This window comes from Giraffa tippelskirchi, chromosome 1 (genome assembly GCF_054371585.1).
Source record: "Giraffa tippelskirchi isolate mGirTip1 chromosome 1, T2T-mGirTip1v1.2.pri, whole genome shotgun sequence".
Classification (NCBI taxonomy): domain Eukaryota; kingdom Metazoa; phylum Chordata; class Mammalia; order Artiodactyla; family Giraffidae; genus Giraffa; species Giraffa tippelskirchi.
The window spans coordinates 159,257,472-159,273,785 of NC_137275.1; the positions used below are offsets into that span (position 1 = coordinate 159,257,472).

The 16,314-nt window shown below is 38.4% G+C and overlaps 1 protein-coding gene across 27 annotated transcripts in view; it reads left to right on the forward strand.

Annotated features, from left to right (window-relative positions):
* GLIS3 (GLIS family zinc finger 3) overlaps positions 1-16,314 on the forward strand; it is a 674,355-nt gene that overhangs the window by 313,988 nt on the left and 344,053 nt on the right. For 8 of the 27 annotated variants that reach the window (XM_081502040.1, XM_081502176.1, XM_081502247.1 and 5 more), the window contains exons 1-2: positions 10,067-10,236; positions 10,919-10,977. The exons of 5 other annotated variants lie outside the window; for them this stretch is intronic. In XM_081502040.1, the coding sequence (XP_081358166.1) occupies positions 10,956-10,977 (22 nt within the window). In that variant the 5' untranslated portion in view covers positions 10,067-10,236; positions 10,919-10,955. Of the gene's footprint in view, positions 1-10,066; positions 10,237-10,918; positions 11,097-16,314 lie in introns of those variants that run through there. 14 more of the 27 variants (XM_081502078.1, XM_081502021.1, XM_081502060.1 and 11 more) reach the window with 3 other exon arrangements.

A 16,314-nucleotide genomic window follows, 5' to 3' on the forward strand; every position in this document is an offset into this window, starting at 1 on the left:
TCCATGGAGCATCAAAGGCAGAATTGCTCTAGAGCCTCTCACAGTGTGGATAAGACACAGCCCAGGAAGATTTCCACAAGTTTCAGTAGCCCAGTGTATCAAACCATAGCATGATACCATGATACCTTGAAAGGGAAACTAAGAGCAAAATTAAGAATTAATCTCTCATCACTTCCCTTCCCTACTTCTAGTCTCCAGCTGGTCTGCTATCTTTGGTTTAAGTGGCACTATTTATTGCCAAGATTAAGCATCTCTTTGTTTCTTTTAAGTCTGATTTTTGCCTTGCTTGGGAGTGTTCATCTAGGTTTTACTCCCTTCTTCCCTGATCCATGAATTTTTGTCCTTAAATAGCCCTCTCACATAGTACAGTATTTTTTGCCTCCCAATATTGTTTATTCTATGCTTATAGAATGTTCTTTGCCATCTAATTTTAAATCCTACATAATGCCCTCTAAGCAGTCTCTTCTTTGGATAAAAGCCATGGTTAAGATGTTACTTTCCCTAAAACAGTTTTGGTGAAGATGAAGGCAGCTGTGGAGATGGGAGAGGGGGCCCAGGAACTCATGAAATATGATCCTTTCAAAGTTGACTTAATCCTCCCTCTTATCCCAGCCATCTTTGTGCTGCTCTTTGGAGGGTGGATGGACCTCTTTAACAAAAGGAATGAGATTTTGCATTGTTCGACTTTGTCACAACAGCAAAGGCCCTGGGAAATTCCAATTAATTAGCAAGCTGTGGGCTAATGAAAGAATAAAACTGAAGAGAAATGCTATAAGCGTGTGCATGTGAGGACAATGCTGGTTTCAAATATTTGGGGCTTTTTGTATAAGTTTCCCAGGGTTTGCCTTCCTGAGACTCAGAGAGATAAGGGGAGAGACAAAGAGCAAGCATTTGTCAGAGTCAAGTTCTAATAACACTGTTGGCTTTTCAGGACACTAAATGACCCACCGTCATCTGAAGAAGAAAGTTAAATATGAGCTCACACAATCAGGGAAATTAAAACCGGAATACAGACCCGTTGCCCATTTCATGTTTAGAGAAAAACATGGCAACTGGCCTGGCATAAAATAAATTACAAAATAAGGTTGAAGTTAATTATTGTGAAGGATCAGGAAATCACTGTATTACTGTATCCTTGAATGAGGGAGTACTTGCTCAGTGTAGCCTCTGAGGTTCTATTCCCAGTTTGGTCACGAGTTTTTCCCAGTGACCAAGTCATTCAACTATCATTTATATTCTTCAGTGTGTTTGTCTATAAAATGAAATTGTTGTATTAGATGATAGCTGAGGTGTTTTCTGGTTGTAATATATTGAAGATTAAGAAAATGATGTGTTCTAGGAAAAGAGTAAATGAAATGATCATGTTTGAAGTATGTGTGTGTGTGTGTATGCGCAGGCTCACATACACACATTCAGACATAAAGAGTGAGGTATCAGCTTTGGATTCAGGTAAATTTATGTGACTCTCCGATATGACTTGGGGATGATTGCTTAATCTCTGTGAACTTCAGTTTCTTTTCTTCGGTTGGAGGTGATGATTGAGTGATGCCCAGGCATTGCTGGTATTTCTCCTATTTGTCCTCATGTATTACTAGATAGTCTGAGGGTTGAGTAGAAGATGCTCCACTTAGGGACCTGGTTCCAGAGAAGTTCATTTGGCCAAAAGAGTCATTTTTCTTGAGTTGGTGGCTGGGTAGGTATTTTTGCATGATGAATCTGTTGGTGATTGACCTCGTGGGTGAGAATAATTTAGATCTAGAATCACCAGACTGTTGGCAGTTTTCCTGTTAGACTCTTTTTTGTGTGAATTTTGTTTCTTTCCTTTCCCTCTTCTTCCATGGGCAGTTATTTCATCTGCAAATATTCTTCAGATAGCAGTGTTCTTCAGGCTCCTTGAAAGGATGTCGCTTGGCAGCCATACTGAGTTGTATAGTGCCCCCTCAAATTCATGCCTACCTGGAATCTCAGAATGTGCTGACTTCATTTGGAAATAGGGTTTTGTAGTTGTAATCAAGCTAAAAGGTGATTTCATGCTGGAGCAGGGTGGGGCCTAATCCAATAACTGGATCTTAATTTAAAAAAAGGGAGATTTGGACATGGATACCAAGATGAGAATGCCACATGAAAGCAAAAGGCACACAGGAAGAACACCACGTGATGACAAAATAGAGATTGGAATGGTGTGTCTCCAAAGCAAGGAATTGTCAAGGATTGATTATTGCCAACTGCCAGAAGCTAAGAAGAGGGAAGATCTCCCACTAGAGCCTTCAGAGAGAGCATGACCCTGCAACACCTTGATTTAAGATTTTTAGTTTCCAGAGCTTTGAGAGAATAAATCTCTGTTATTTAAAGCCACTCAGTTTGTGGTACATTTGTTATGGCAGCCCTCAAAAACTATTACAGCAAGTAAGGTACCTGTTACTACTAATAATCAAGGTTGGATGAGAGGAAGAGAAGAGAGACAAATAGACGCTGATTAAGAGGGGAGAGAAAATACAATGCATCCACAAAGGGGTGATTTGGATGCTGTTTATTGTCATCATGGCTCCTCTGTCCAGGGTAAGTAAAAGCTCTTTTTACTCTTATTGTCCGGGCTCAGAACAGGTGTTGTGGAAATGACAAAACACTTGACAAAAATTGGATTTTTAGTAGGCTAACATTTTTTAAAATTTGACCTTCATAAAATCAGTGTACTATAAACTACAATGATTACCAGTGAAATTCTGAATGTTGGTCACTCAAAGAATATTAAGAGAAGTGCTATAACATGGTTGTCAGTTGATTTGAATATTTTTTTGAAGTCACCTACATGCTTCAAGAGGTTGAAAATGATTAGCATTTCTGAAACACTAACTTTGCTGTAGAATAGATTGGAAAGTACAGAATTCCTTAGGATCAAATTATCAGTTGTAATTTGGGAATCTTAAAGTTGTAATGAGAAAAATAAATCTTAGTTACCTAAAAGGCAAGGACTTTGCAGAGAACAGCATGATAATAAGACAAAACTCAAATAGGCTGGGGCTGTGTGGACTCAGTTTGTTTCTGAAAAGCTCGGAGTGAAGACAGCTCGTGAATTCTGTCATCAGGCAGCGAGGCTGGTATCACACGCCACTTTACTTTGTTTTTAATGTTTGCTTCAAGTTATGCCAGACCTGCTTCTGTGTGAGAGATGTACTTTCTGACAAAATACGGCATTTTCCTGGCATCAGGCCCCTTTGGAATTTTTACTGGTGTGCATAAATTCTGCAAGTTTGCATGTCCCACACATATCCAATGTGGTAACACTTGGCTTTCTGCATTTGTGGTGGTCTCAAAGCTTGTCAATGCCAACCTGATTATTTCCTTGTCACTACTGGGGCTTATTCTGAAGAAGTGAAACCAGGTGTTCATTCATCCGTTATTCAAAAATGATCTCCCATCTACCATGCCTGATATGAGAAAGAAACCAAGGGGGCAAAATAAACCTATTTTGAAAAGACTAAAAATGTTCTGTAGAGTAGGAATGAAAGTATTCCTAGTAAACTGTCCCTTTTCCTCTTTTTCTTCCTCCGTCCTGATAATAGAGTCCATTGGAAAGGTTCATTTATATTATTTCATGTTCAAAGTGATGATAATGATGATGATGATGATAACAGGGATGACATTAATATTAATGTTAATTCTTGATTGTTCATTATTGGCTGAATTCAAGTGCTAAATATCAATAAATAAACAGATCTCAGGACATGAGTCTGAGCTTTTCTAAGCTACTTATTGAAACCTTATTGGTTTGCCTTTTAACTCCTGGTTCTCCTCTCCTGAACATATGTAACTCTTGGTCACAAGAACCATCAGGGATTTCCAAGCACAAATTTATCGTCACTGATGGAAAAGTGACTAAAAGAACCTTCTCCAGCATTAAGAGTCCATGATATGTTATCTTTGCATTGATAGATCACGATCATCCATGTTGAAAGTTGGGGCTGCAAGAAAGCAAATTATACAAAGCAAGAGAAAAAATTCCTCAGTATTTCACATATGACCTTGAGAAATAATTCATTTACTTTATTAATTCAACACACATTTGTTGATCATATGTCATTTATGAGACTAAGGACTAGAGCTACCAACTCATGTGAGACACAGGCCTTCTTTTCTAGGAAAAGAAGTCTTTAGTCTATAGTCTTAAATCAACAGATTAGGTCATCTCCAGCTTTGTCTGGTACCATGCTTCCCTTTGGGTGAGTACATTTCAGTCAGCCTGATTTTCTTTTCCTTTCTCCAGCATGCTAAGCTGGATCACCCTTTAGGTCTTTGTACTTGGCAGCTGCCTCTGCTTAGGACTCTGCCCATGTTGTTGCATGGCCAGTTTCACCATTTGTGTCTCAGCTTATGAGCCATCTCTTTCATGGGCCTTCCTGCTACTCAGTCCAAAGTAACACCCTCCCACCACTGCTCATGCTTCTTAAGCCCATCTATTTGTTTTCTTTTTTTCATGGCACTTACCCTTGTTTGAAATAATCTTGTTCATTTATCCATTTGTCTCATTGTGTATCTCCTCACCATGAGAATGCACACTTTATGAAAAAGCAGATCTTACTTGTCTCATTTACCATTTTGTTGAATGAGTGGATGAATGAGTGAATGGCTAACTATAATAGATTATAATACAATCCGTAATGGAAGCATTAACAAAGAGCTATAGAAATTCATTGGAAGGACTGATGCTGAAGCTGAAACTCCAATACTTTGCCACCTGATGCAAAGAACCGACTCATTGGAAAAGACCCTGATGCTGGAAAAGATTGAAGGTGGGAGGAGAAGGGGACAACAGAGGATGAGATGGTTGGATGGCATCACTGACATGATGGACATGAGTTTAAGTAGGCTCTGGGAGTTGGTGATGGACAGGGAAGCCTGGCATGCTGCAGTCCATGGGGTCACAAAGAGTCGGACACGATTAAGTGACTTAACTGAACTGAACTGATAGAAAAGTAAGGAAAAGAGTGATAACTTTCATGTCTGAGGAGGTTGAGAATGTCTCCACAGAGAAGATGTTTGAACTGGACCATCTGCTTAGGTAGATGAAGCTCCTCTTTCCTTATCCAGACCTTCCTCAATTGACCCACCTGCTCCTGGCATTCAGTGATCAGCCCAGATCATTCACTGCTGCTGCTGCTGCTAAGTTGCTTCAGTCATGTCTGACTCTGTGTGACCCTATGGACAGCAGCCCACCAGACTCCTCTGTCCACAGGATTCTCTAGGCAAGAATACTGGAGTGGGTTCATTCACTGATAGAGTTGACTTAATACCTGACAGGATAAGCTCAGTAATCATGACCCTTGCCCTCTCTGGATGCATGTATCAGGGAAGTGAAGAACACATGTTTCCTGAAAACTTCTCTTTCATGCTATGAGAAGTTGCTGAAAGCTTGTCTTTCCAATAAAGAGAACTTGGAATTGATGTAATGGATAAAAGGAGCTTATGAAACCTAAGTAGGCATTCTTGATGAAGTAAAAATAGAAACTTAAAAGAAGCATCATTTTTGGAAAGTTAAAAAAGATTTTTGTCTCCTACTGTAAGAAAATATGTGTGGATGAGGCATGTGTTTTAAACCATAGAATAAAATTTGCATATTTCTTCAGGGTACTGCAGCCATGGCATTTCAAAGTTTTTTGTCATTCCTGATAGACATGCTTGCAATATATACATCCATTAATAAGATTATCACTTGAAGACACAATCGTATTTTTACTGAAAAGGTTTTTTGAGGATACAATTTATTGATATTTAATGAAGCATGAAGCTTCTAAATGAACCATGAAAGCAATAGCTAAACTAATTAACTGCACATAAAGGCTCTCAGAATACATACGTGATGTGGGCTGTGTGCTTATCAATCGTGCCTGGTTACACTGACATCCTGGATAACATGCTCCTCATATGTGCTTTGTGGAGCAACAGTAAATCCTTCTGTAATGCATGCAATGAAAGAGGAAATAACCATTTAGATTTCCTGCAAATGTGGATGGGATATTTAAGTCAAGCATTGCAGGGTTTATAGGTTATAATTTAGAAGAGTTAAGACTAGTAATAACAACATATTATTTCCACACACTTGATTTAAGCCTCTATCTGTGCTGTTTCATTGAATGATAAATTGTTCCTTGGTTCTAAAAATATGCATCTTCCTCCCTCCCCTTTCCCTTCCAAAGAAAGACTAAGGATGCTAAACTAAATAACATGAGATGAACACTTCATTGTGCAACAGGAATTCTTTTGGACTTTTTTCAACTGTATGTGAAGATATATTCTGTCGAGAGCTCCAATTTTAAAAAGAAAGCAAAACCACTCTGACTTTGGTGGTTGTTGTAAGTTGCACCAATTTGGGAGGCAAACTGTTTACCCTAACAGAGCATTCACATTGACCTTCATCAGTGGCCATCTTCCTTTTTATCCGGTGGCTACCTACTCAGCCATGGACACCTATTCTCTGCCTTATTATCACAGAGTTTAGCTCTCAATGAGTAGCTTATAATTTCCTTATACACCTTTCTGGAAATGATATTCTATACCAATAAAAGAGTCTGACAAATCATTAAGACCCATGGTGATAGTGCATATGAATGATAGAGAGGCAGGCACTCTAATCAGGCACTACTGATTCAGTTGTTACAGGGTGAGTCCGAGAATCTGCATTTCTAACAAGTCCCCAGGTGATGTTGATGCTGTTGGTTCAGACACTGCACTTTGAGAACCATTGCAGTACTACATGCAGATTAAGGTAGGGAGGGACATTTCAGGAATACCCTTCAGGGAAGTCACAATCAGGGGAGGATATAATTTGTCTCAGATGCCCTCTAGACTCCCATCCGATATCCTTTTCTTTCTTAAAAAATATTCATTCTTTCTCTGAGACATCCTGGGCCCTCCTCACTAGATAAGAGTTTGAAATTTATTCATACTTCGGTGTAAGTGACTCTTGGTAGCTTAAAGGGTTGTCCTTAACAAGGATATGTACATTTTAATGGGGGTGAAATGAAAAGAATAAAGCTCTGAAGAAGATATTTCAGATATCAACTCTGCAAAGAAAACAAATGGGCTGAATATTGAAAGGGTAAAACGAAAAGTTTGTAGAGCAGTCATACTGTCTATGGGGTGGCACAGAGTCGGACACGACTGAAGCGACTTAGCAGCAGCAGCAGCAGCAGCATATTGAACAACTATATGAGAATCTGTGTCATGGCCAGGTCATAAGCTTGGGAAAATGACTTGATTGCAGACCAAATGGGTCACTGGTTCCAGGTGTAATTGTCCCTGATATCACTGGCTGCACAATCATGTTTATTCTCCTAATTTTTACTGGATTTTTAGTCTTTTGGCAATAACTTATTAACATATGACTTTTTCAGTTTTTAATCCATCAATACTAGTATTTTTTCTTTAAATAGCTTTTTTTTCCCCCTGAGTATAAAAATACATGTTTACCGTAGAAAAAATTTTAAATACTAAAAAATGATAAAGAATAATGTAAAATCATCTACTTGTATCCGTATTCCCCAGATACAGAGGTATCCTTTGTTAATATTTAGAAGATAAATATATATAAATATCTTGTGATAGATAACAGTGGTAATAAATATCTAAACAAAGTTTTGTTTTCTTGTATTTTCTTTCTCTGCCTTATGTTATGAACTTTCCCCATGTATTCTTTGAAAGTACAGTGGATATTTTTTATGTGTGTGAGAAGTATACTATAGTTAAGTTTGGTTTCTTTTTTGTTAAAACTATATTATCACAAATATCTTTTTAAATGATGGCAGATTATCGGGTCTAGTGACCATTTTAAATACCCTTGACTGTATTACCAAGTTGGTTCCCAGACAGGTTATATCATGTTTTATACTTTGTACTCAATCTGCTAGGAGAACATTGAGAGTGTCTATTTTATGTCTTATCTGCTCTTTTTTGGTGAATTGTATATGTCTTTTGACATTTTCTTCCATAGGAATGTTTGTCTTTATTATTGATTTGTAAGGCCTCTTTACATATTAAGCCCATAATTCTTTGTTGTATAGAATGCTGGTAATTGCCTAGTCTTTTGTTTGCTTCTCAATTTTGTTTATGGTACTTTCTGAGCTAAAATACTTTTGTAGTTATATATATTTATCTTTGCCTTCTGCATCCTAAAATTAAAAAAATCTTAGGTATAGTTTATTTTATTTTATATTTTATTTTTGATAAATATTTATTAATAATACTTAACTCTTAATTTCCCTGGAATTTATTTTGGTATGTTATGGCTGATCATATTTTCAAATGATGACTGAAGCCATCTTTCCCATTCCATGTGCTTTTCTTTAGTGTGACTTTACCGGTTCCTTCATTACCAATTCCTTTACCAGTTCCTTTATTTACCAGTTTACTTTATTTTTTTTTCACCACTTTGAATTTGGGTGAGTCCTGAGACTTCTTTGCCCAACAATATATGGCATAAGTAATGCTGTGCCTGTGGTAGGCATGGGTCTGAAATGTGCTAAAAGTCAGCCTCTGTGCTGTGAGAAGCCCAAGTCATATGTAGAGGCCATGTTTAGATGTTCCCTCTGACAGCTAGGATATGAGGGAACCGCTTTAGAAGCCTATGCAACTCTAGTTGACATCTGACTGCAGTGCGTGAGAGACCCCAAGTGACTGGTGCCTGCTGACCCAGTCAACTCCCAGAACCACAAGAGAGAATAATACATTGTTACTTTAAAGACGTTAAGTTTTGGGGGTGCTTTGTTATATAGTGATAGATAATTGGAACATATATAATGTGAATATGGAGTTAGCTTTGATTTTTTTCCCAAACAATAAGCAGTTGTTCCACTACTATTTAATGAAGGATCTCCTTTTTCCTACTTGTTTGTAATGGCGTCATATGCTAGTTGTTACATATCTGAGTTAACTGAGGTCATGATCTTTTTCTTCTGTCTGACTCTTTGTTCAGTTTAACTACTCTTCCTTCTATATTTCAGTTTTTTACTTTCAGAGCTGTATAATGTATTTATCTTCTTTTTAAAAGACTTCTTGACTGTTAGTATAGTTTATTATTTCATATGGACTTTAGAGTCCTTTGTCAGGTAGTGAATAGAGAAGGTCCTATTAGGACTTTGCATTAAATCAACAGTTCCCCACTTGAGCGTTGTTGTCCCTTGGGGATATTTGGCAATGTCTGGGTAACATTTAGCTTTGATTATCAACAACTTGGAGGAGTGCTGCTGGCATCGAATGGGTAGAGGTTAGAGATGCTGGTCTACATCCTACAATGCACGCGGTCTCCCTCCTTCCCTTAAAGAAAGCCCAAAGAATTATTTGGCACAATAATAAGGCACACAGTGTCATTAAGCAGAGGCTGAGAAACCCTGCATTAGGTCTATGAAATAGTTTAGAAGAATCAACATACTTACTATATTTAGTTTTCTCACCTAAGAATGGGTGTATAGACTTTTTTCATGTCTTCAGAACAATAAGTCATTCTTTTCCTTTAACATACTAATGTTGGGTATTTTTAATTAAGCTTCTTTCATTATGTTTTGAAATTCATAATTGATAGTATATAAGAAATCTATTGCTTTTGTAATATTTATATTATGTGTTGTCACCTTCATGTATTTTCTTTTCCTATATGATGATTTTTAGGGGATTTTATGGGTATATAGAATTCCTAAATTTAATTTGGTAAAAAGGAGAGAGGGTAAAGTCAATGTTCACCAGACAATGTTTGAGCTGGATGGGATTTGTGAGATTACTTAATCTCTTGCCTTTATTTAAGTGATGATCAATGTGAGGCCTGGAGAAGTTAATTTACCTGCCTCGTGTCACATAGAAGAAGCCAAGAGTAGAAAGAAGCACACTCACAGAAAAGCCATTGGATGAAGGTGTTGAAATTTCTTATAATTTACATAAAATATGAATGTTGACACTGTGTTTTAAGTCTTTTGGGGTGTTACATACAGTGGGGAATGACCTCAGAAATGTTCTCTTCCAGTTCCTCTCCCTTCTACATTCTCAGCAATATCCTGGCAACCCTTCCTTGTATTCTTTCAGGGACAAGAACTCTATCTTACCAAGTATTCCCAAGTCACTTCTGCTTTTTAGAAAGCTCTTCCTTTGATTAAACTGTTTTCTGCTTTCTTGAGGTTCACACAACTGTAAGTTGAATGATATTGGAGCAAGCAGAGCTTTTACCGGCTACAGAAGTAGCAACTAATAAAGGTTTGAAGGGCAGTGGGGAAAAATTTTCTTACTATTTGGTTGAGTAAGTGAGATATGGGGTTGGGAGAGTTTTAAGTTCTGCTTTCCAGTTGTACAAGACCCATGTCAGCTGGGCATCCCAAAAATATTTGTTGAATAGAATTTAATTTTATATGACGATTTCTTTTTCTACTTTTTTTTTTTTTTGAAAGGTCTATAGATAAGAGTTTGGCCCAAGGAGGACTAAGGATCTGAACCCAAATTGCCTCTGGTTCTGTTATTTTCCAAAGGGTCTCCTTTGGTCATGGCCTCAGCCAGGGTTCCCCCTTGATATGAAAGGTATGAACAAGTTTAGCTAGAAACAGACAGTTCTTACGCTACATTACCAGGCAAGGTCCCTGTGCCATGGGGACTCCCCCCAAACTCTCACTGACATAATGAAGAACTCTTTCATTATTTTAGACTCCTGAAGGCAGAATTTTTCTTCAGAACAAAGACAAAGACAGTAAGGCCATAATGCAAAGGAATCCCTCAGTGCTTAACTGCTAATTGGATAGTCTTCTGCAATTATTATTATGCCTGGAAATAATCTCATAGCCTTACTCATTGCTTATAAACTTTCTTTGAGATGGGAATATTTTTAAAAATTATGCTGTCAAGTTTGATATGCTAAAATTAGATTTTTTTTCTTTTCCTTAACAAGGTGCTTGCTGTCCCCAAGCAGTGTGAACATTGGTTCCATGGCAAATTTATATTTGGCAGGTAAATAAGCAGACACTGGTTCCACTAAAACCTGTGGTTCATCAGTGGTTCTACTGACACCCAAAGTTTAAGGATATTTGAGCAAACTCAAACTGAACCTCTTTTTTAAACTATTGAAGGTAAACAATCTCATTACTCTTTTATCCTGAAAATTCATACATTTTGTCTAACGTGGGAGAGTGGTGGCTGTTGTATCCTCTATCTAGGCTTGTAGATAAAAGGGAGGGGAATCTGGCTGGTGCACTTCTAGATTAAATTTGTGGACTCAAATGCAATTGATTTGGGGGCACAGTTGTAAAATAGAGGGTCTCTGTGTCCTTTTCATTCTTATTCTCTCCTTTGTACTTACCCCTTTTCTCCTCTGGCTTGTCATCTCTTCATGAACACTCTTGTCCCAAACTCAGCACTCATGGTGGAAGAGGAATCTTCCATCTGCCATTTTCATTCTGTTTTGAAAACAAAAGACATTTTTGACTGCCTCAGAGGTATTTGCACTATTAAGCAAGGCCAATGAATGTAGTAGGATGAAGTAGAAAGTGGGATTGGTTGGGTACTAATCACTTGGATTTTTATCCTGATTTTGCAATTAAATGGCTGTGTCCTGGGACAAGTCACTTTACCTCTCTGAACTTGAGTTTTACCACCTGTAAAATAAGGAGATTGGAAACATGATCTCTATTAGTTCTTCTTGACATATGAATCTATGAATTCAAAGCACGGTGGGAGCATGGATACATCATTTTCTCATGAGGGAAACTCTTGAAATGATTTCATTATCTATTCTGGTTTGAAGATGGTCTTTTAGATTATGAGAGATGAAAGGTTTTCAATGTGATCTGTGGGTAGGAAGGGAAATGAATACTTATTGAGTATTTGGTTTGTGCCAGGCCATGAGCAAGATAGTTCGTTATATGTTCTCACTAAGCCACGCCTGGCGGGAAGTTTAATCTAAGTGATTTGGTCAAGTTCACACAGCTACAAAGCCACAGACCAAACTTAGCCTCCTAGTGTTATGACTTGGCTCCAGATGGCATAGACCCTTCTCATCTCCATAGTGCCCACCCATACATCCACATTCTTTTCACCTTATTTTTATTTCACAGTGAAAGCAGAAAGCAGCCACATGTCTGGGGACAGTTAGTGGCTGGTTAGACTCTGCTTTTACGTCAGTGCAGTTTTGAAAGATGGAATTTTAAGGCAGAATTTTAGAAAAGATTCCCTTTAAAGGCCTCATTTTTATTGTCTTTAAGGTTGAGATTTCTAGTAGAAAGGAGCCCTACTGAACTTCATAAGAGGTTGTCCCTTCAAGGCACATCTCATATTTACTTTTTGTTGAACTTGGCGCACTGTGTAACTGTCTTTGTGCTCCTTTGTGTGAGTGTGTGTGTATGTGTGTACACACGTGCATGCAAGTATCTATCATATTCTTACATCTTGAATATTTATCCTGATGAACTGTGCACACAAGACTATAAATCAATAGAAAAATCAGTACTTTCTATAGTAAGATTCATGGAGATGCTTACTTTTGTGTTGTGTTCCTAAATATTGTCATTGTCATCTTCATCATTATTGTCTTCTCAATGTTCCAACAGCTTTTGGATCTTACCTTATTTTACAGATGTCATTTTGTCTTGTAATTCTGTTAATCTGTTTTACCTTCTCTTTCTATGCAATTTAACCCCTGACTGAGTGACTGAAGAAATGAAGTTGATTTTATGTACCAAATATTCCTGAAAGTGAGTGGGGTCATATAATGGACATTTAACTACTGCTGTAAAGGTTAGAATAGTGTCATCTTATACTTGGCATGTGTGACACCATTTATGGCACCTACAGGGGACAAATTAAAGTATGGTTCCTTACTGTTGCTTGTATATGGAAACCAAGATGTGGGAAGCTGTGAGTGAGTGTTTGTTCCAGCTTTGGGAGAGAAGAATCAGTTTCCATTTGTCCTGTCTTCTCCCCATTTATTAATAATATTATCTGTCTTGTCATGTGGAGGGTGATGGTCAAGGATATATGAGTTCATGGACATCTTTGTGTATTTTTGGAGCAGGGCTCATTTCAGTTCAGTTCAGTCACTCAGTCGTGTCCGACTCTTTGCGACCCCATGAACCGCAGCACGCCAGGCCTTCCTGTCTACCACTAACTCCCGGAGTCCACCCCAACCCATGTCCATTGAGTCGGTGATGCCATCCAACCATCTCATCCTCTGTCGTCCCCTTCTTCTTCCGCCTTCAATCTTTCCCAGCATCAGGGTCTTTTCAAATGAGTCAACTCTTCGCGTCAGGTGGCCAAAGTATTGGAATTTCAGCTTCAGCATCAGTCCTTCCAATGAACATTCAGGACTGATTTCCTTTAGGATGGACTGGTTGGATCTTCTTGCAGTCCAAGGGACTCTCAAGAGTCTTCTCCAATACCACAGTTCAAAAGCATCAATTCTTCTACACTCAGCTACCTGAGTTTGAATCCTCACTCATCAAATTACTGTTTTCTGAACCTCAGGTTGTCTCCTCTGTGAAATGGGGTGGCAATAATTAGGGTTGTTGTGTGAGTTGACTGGTTAATCCAAGCACAGAGTCAGGCATCCTGGTACCAAGTGAATCTTCCACTAATGTTAGCTTTCATTTTGTTTTCAATGTACAGATGTATTATAATTATTATTGTAGTAGTAGTAGAAACAGTACTAAAAGTATAAGTTCTTGGTGAGGAAGTATGATCACCAAGTCAATATCTAGGTAATCTGTGTGTCTTCTTTGTGATATTTATGAATAGCTAAGAAGAGGGAGACGAGAGAGAGTTTTGTTATACTTCTGTTTTCATGGAGGGCTTCACAGAAAAGGTGACAAGTCCAACAGTTTGGAAAGGGCTGTGTCCTTGGAGAGAAATTGTGTCTGTAATGAGGTGTAGAGTCAGCCCGTGGGGTGCAAAAGAGGAGGACAGGTTAGGAAGGCAGGGGCAACAGAAAAGAGGTCTTCTCCACCCTCACTCTGGGCCTCCCAGAGATCTCCTTGTTTTAAATAATAAAGTACTTTTCTCTTTTTAGCCCTTCTCCCCACCTACCTGTGGAAAGTGGCTCAGTATTTACAATAAAAGGTATAGGCATTACCTGTGCATTTACATTTAGTTAGTGTCTGCCCTGAGCAAGATGTGATCTGGGGGTGAGGGACTGGGGGTGAAGGTAGATAAGATAAGTTTTCTATCCTAATATTCCTGCCAGTTTCCTGCCAGTATAAGCGGGAAAGATAAGATAAAGGTACAGGTAATATATAAAGTAGAAGGGATCAGTAACATAAAAGATGCAAAAATAACATTACCTGGGATTTTAGAGAAGGGATAAAGCACCTGAAACTTGGAATAGGAGGCAAGATTCTGCAAGGTTTGTTTCAAGGAGAGAATAGCATGTTAGCTGATCTTTAATGATGGGAGTTGGGGATTGTAGGGTTATTAGAGGTGGTGGGCAGGGATTCCCAACTCCTGAAATGGCGTATGTATGAAGGGGCCTCCTGTGAGCGCAGCAAGGAAACTAATAGAGCTAGATCTCATCTAGGATCTGCGATAATTAGTAAGAGTTTTCCTGAACCTATTTTCACTATAATAAAAGGGGGGAGGGGTTGAGAGCTAAAGCATTCTCAGTATTCAAGGTTAAATGTTAACTCCTTTGTGTAGTTAACAACTAACTTATTTTTTCCTCTGCAAAAGAGAGGGAGAAAACACAATGAATTAACCACATTTTTTTTTTAAATTGCCATTACTTATGTGGTTGCTTATTTTCAGGGTAATACATATGTAGCGATTATAAAGATGTGTGCAAACTTGAACAACAGCAGACCCACCTTCGTGAGTTCCCTGTGTGGCTTCTGCAGGGTTCTCAGAGAGTTAGCTATTTTCAAACACATTCCTAGTTTAGCCATTAGAAAATTATGGGTTTTATTTGTATAAACTCAGAAGCTAAAATAGCACTTCCAGAAAGGTGGGTGAGCTCATCGCAGTCTGAACTAGGCAAGTTAATGACCTGCCCAGTATTGTTCATGCGGGCCAGTGCTGGCTGACTTCACCAGCAGTTCCGCTTGAAGAGAGACATTGTTTCTTAGGCTGCATATGTTAGATGCTTTCCTCTCTGCACACCACCCCTTGCTGAATGTCCTAGCAGTGCCTGAATATACAAGCCCTCTGCTCTACTTGATGAAACCAAAGAGCAGGTAGCCCTAGAAGTGTAAGCAAAGTACTCTAAGCACAGCTGTGAGGCCCCCAGCCAAGAAGAAGATATAAACACCTTTATCTCCACACTTTTCCACAAACTGCCAATGGAAGCTCCCCAGTGGAAGAGCTTTTTACTTTTAAACACTTTTAAATGTCAGTGACCAAACAACCTGAGAACATGAATAACCTAAGCAGATACTTTTGTTGGTGATTCTGATCACTTTTCAAAAAGAATAATGGTAAAGCATAGAATGGAGATATGTGGAAGAAGGGCATTAGGGATTATAGAATTTGTATTTTCTGTGAGAAATGAAAATATACCATGATGTTGAACTTTTAGGGACTTAGGATATTACCTTCACAATGTTCTGGTGAAGGAATGAATGGCTGGAAGAGATGAATTTCAATGGACTTTAACATTGTAAATGTTGAGTGAGTGCTAGGACAGAGTGGCTAGAAAAGTAAGAAGCAGATGGTAAGTGAAATGCCTTTGATTATACCAATAAGAGTGAATGTGTTTGACACTGAAGATGCTGTTCTGCAGACGGTCAAAATGGAGAAAGAAGAGCAATGTAGTTTTAACTGAATGCTCTTCAGAATGAGTGCCAAATACAATCCTGGTGCATTGGTCCTATCCTTTTTTAAATGAGTAGTTTTTGCTTATCCTCTCCTTCCACTATGCTTATCTGCAGGACTGTTTGATTTTTATTACTAAGCTAATCCCTATATTAAAGACATAAGACATTCTGTCGTAGGTAGGAGAATAGGTGCCTGATGTGAACTTTATTCAGGGTTCTGTCCTTACTGGAGAAAAACCCAATTCACTGTTGAGTGGATTGAAACTGCAGATGCTAATTTAGAAATCCGTTTGCCAGATTCAGGTGACTCTGATAAGACTTTTGTTCTTTTCAATCTTACGTGTTCGTGCGCACATTCTTGGGAAGATTGCTGCTGGGTAGTGTTGCATGTCAGAGATGAGAGAAGTTTAGTTATTAACCCCACGTAGAAGGTAAGGGGGGGCAATAGGCAGACTGTGGAATGAGGAAAGGGCCAGGCTGAAACATTTCCAAATGGTATTTTTGTTGTTTATCCTTGTTAATTATTAATATTAATTATTGATGAAAGGCAGTT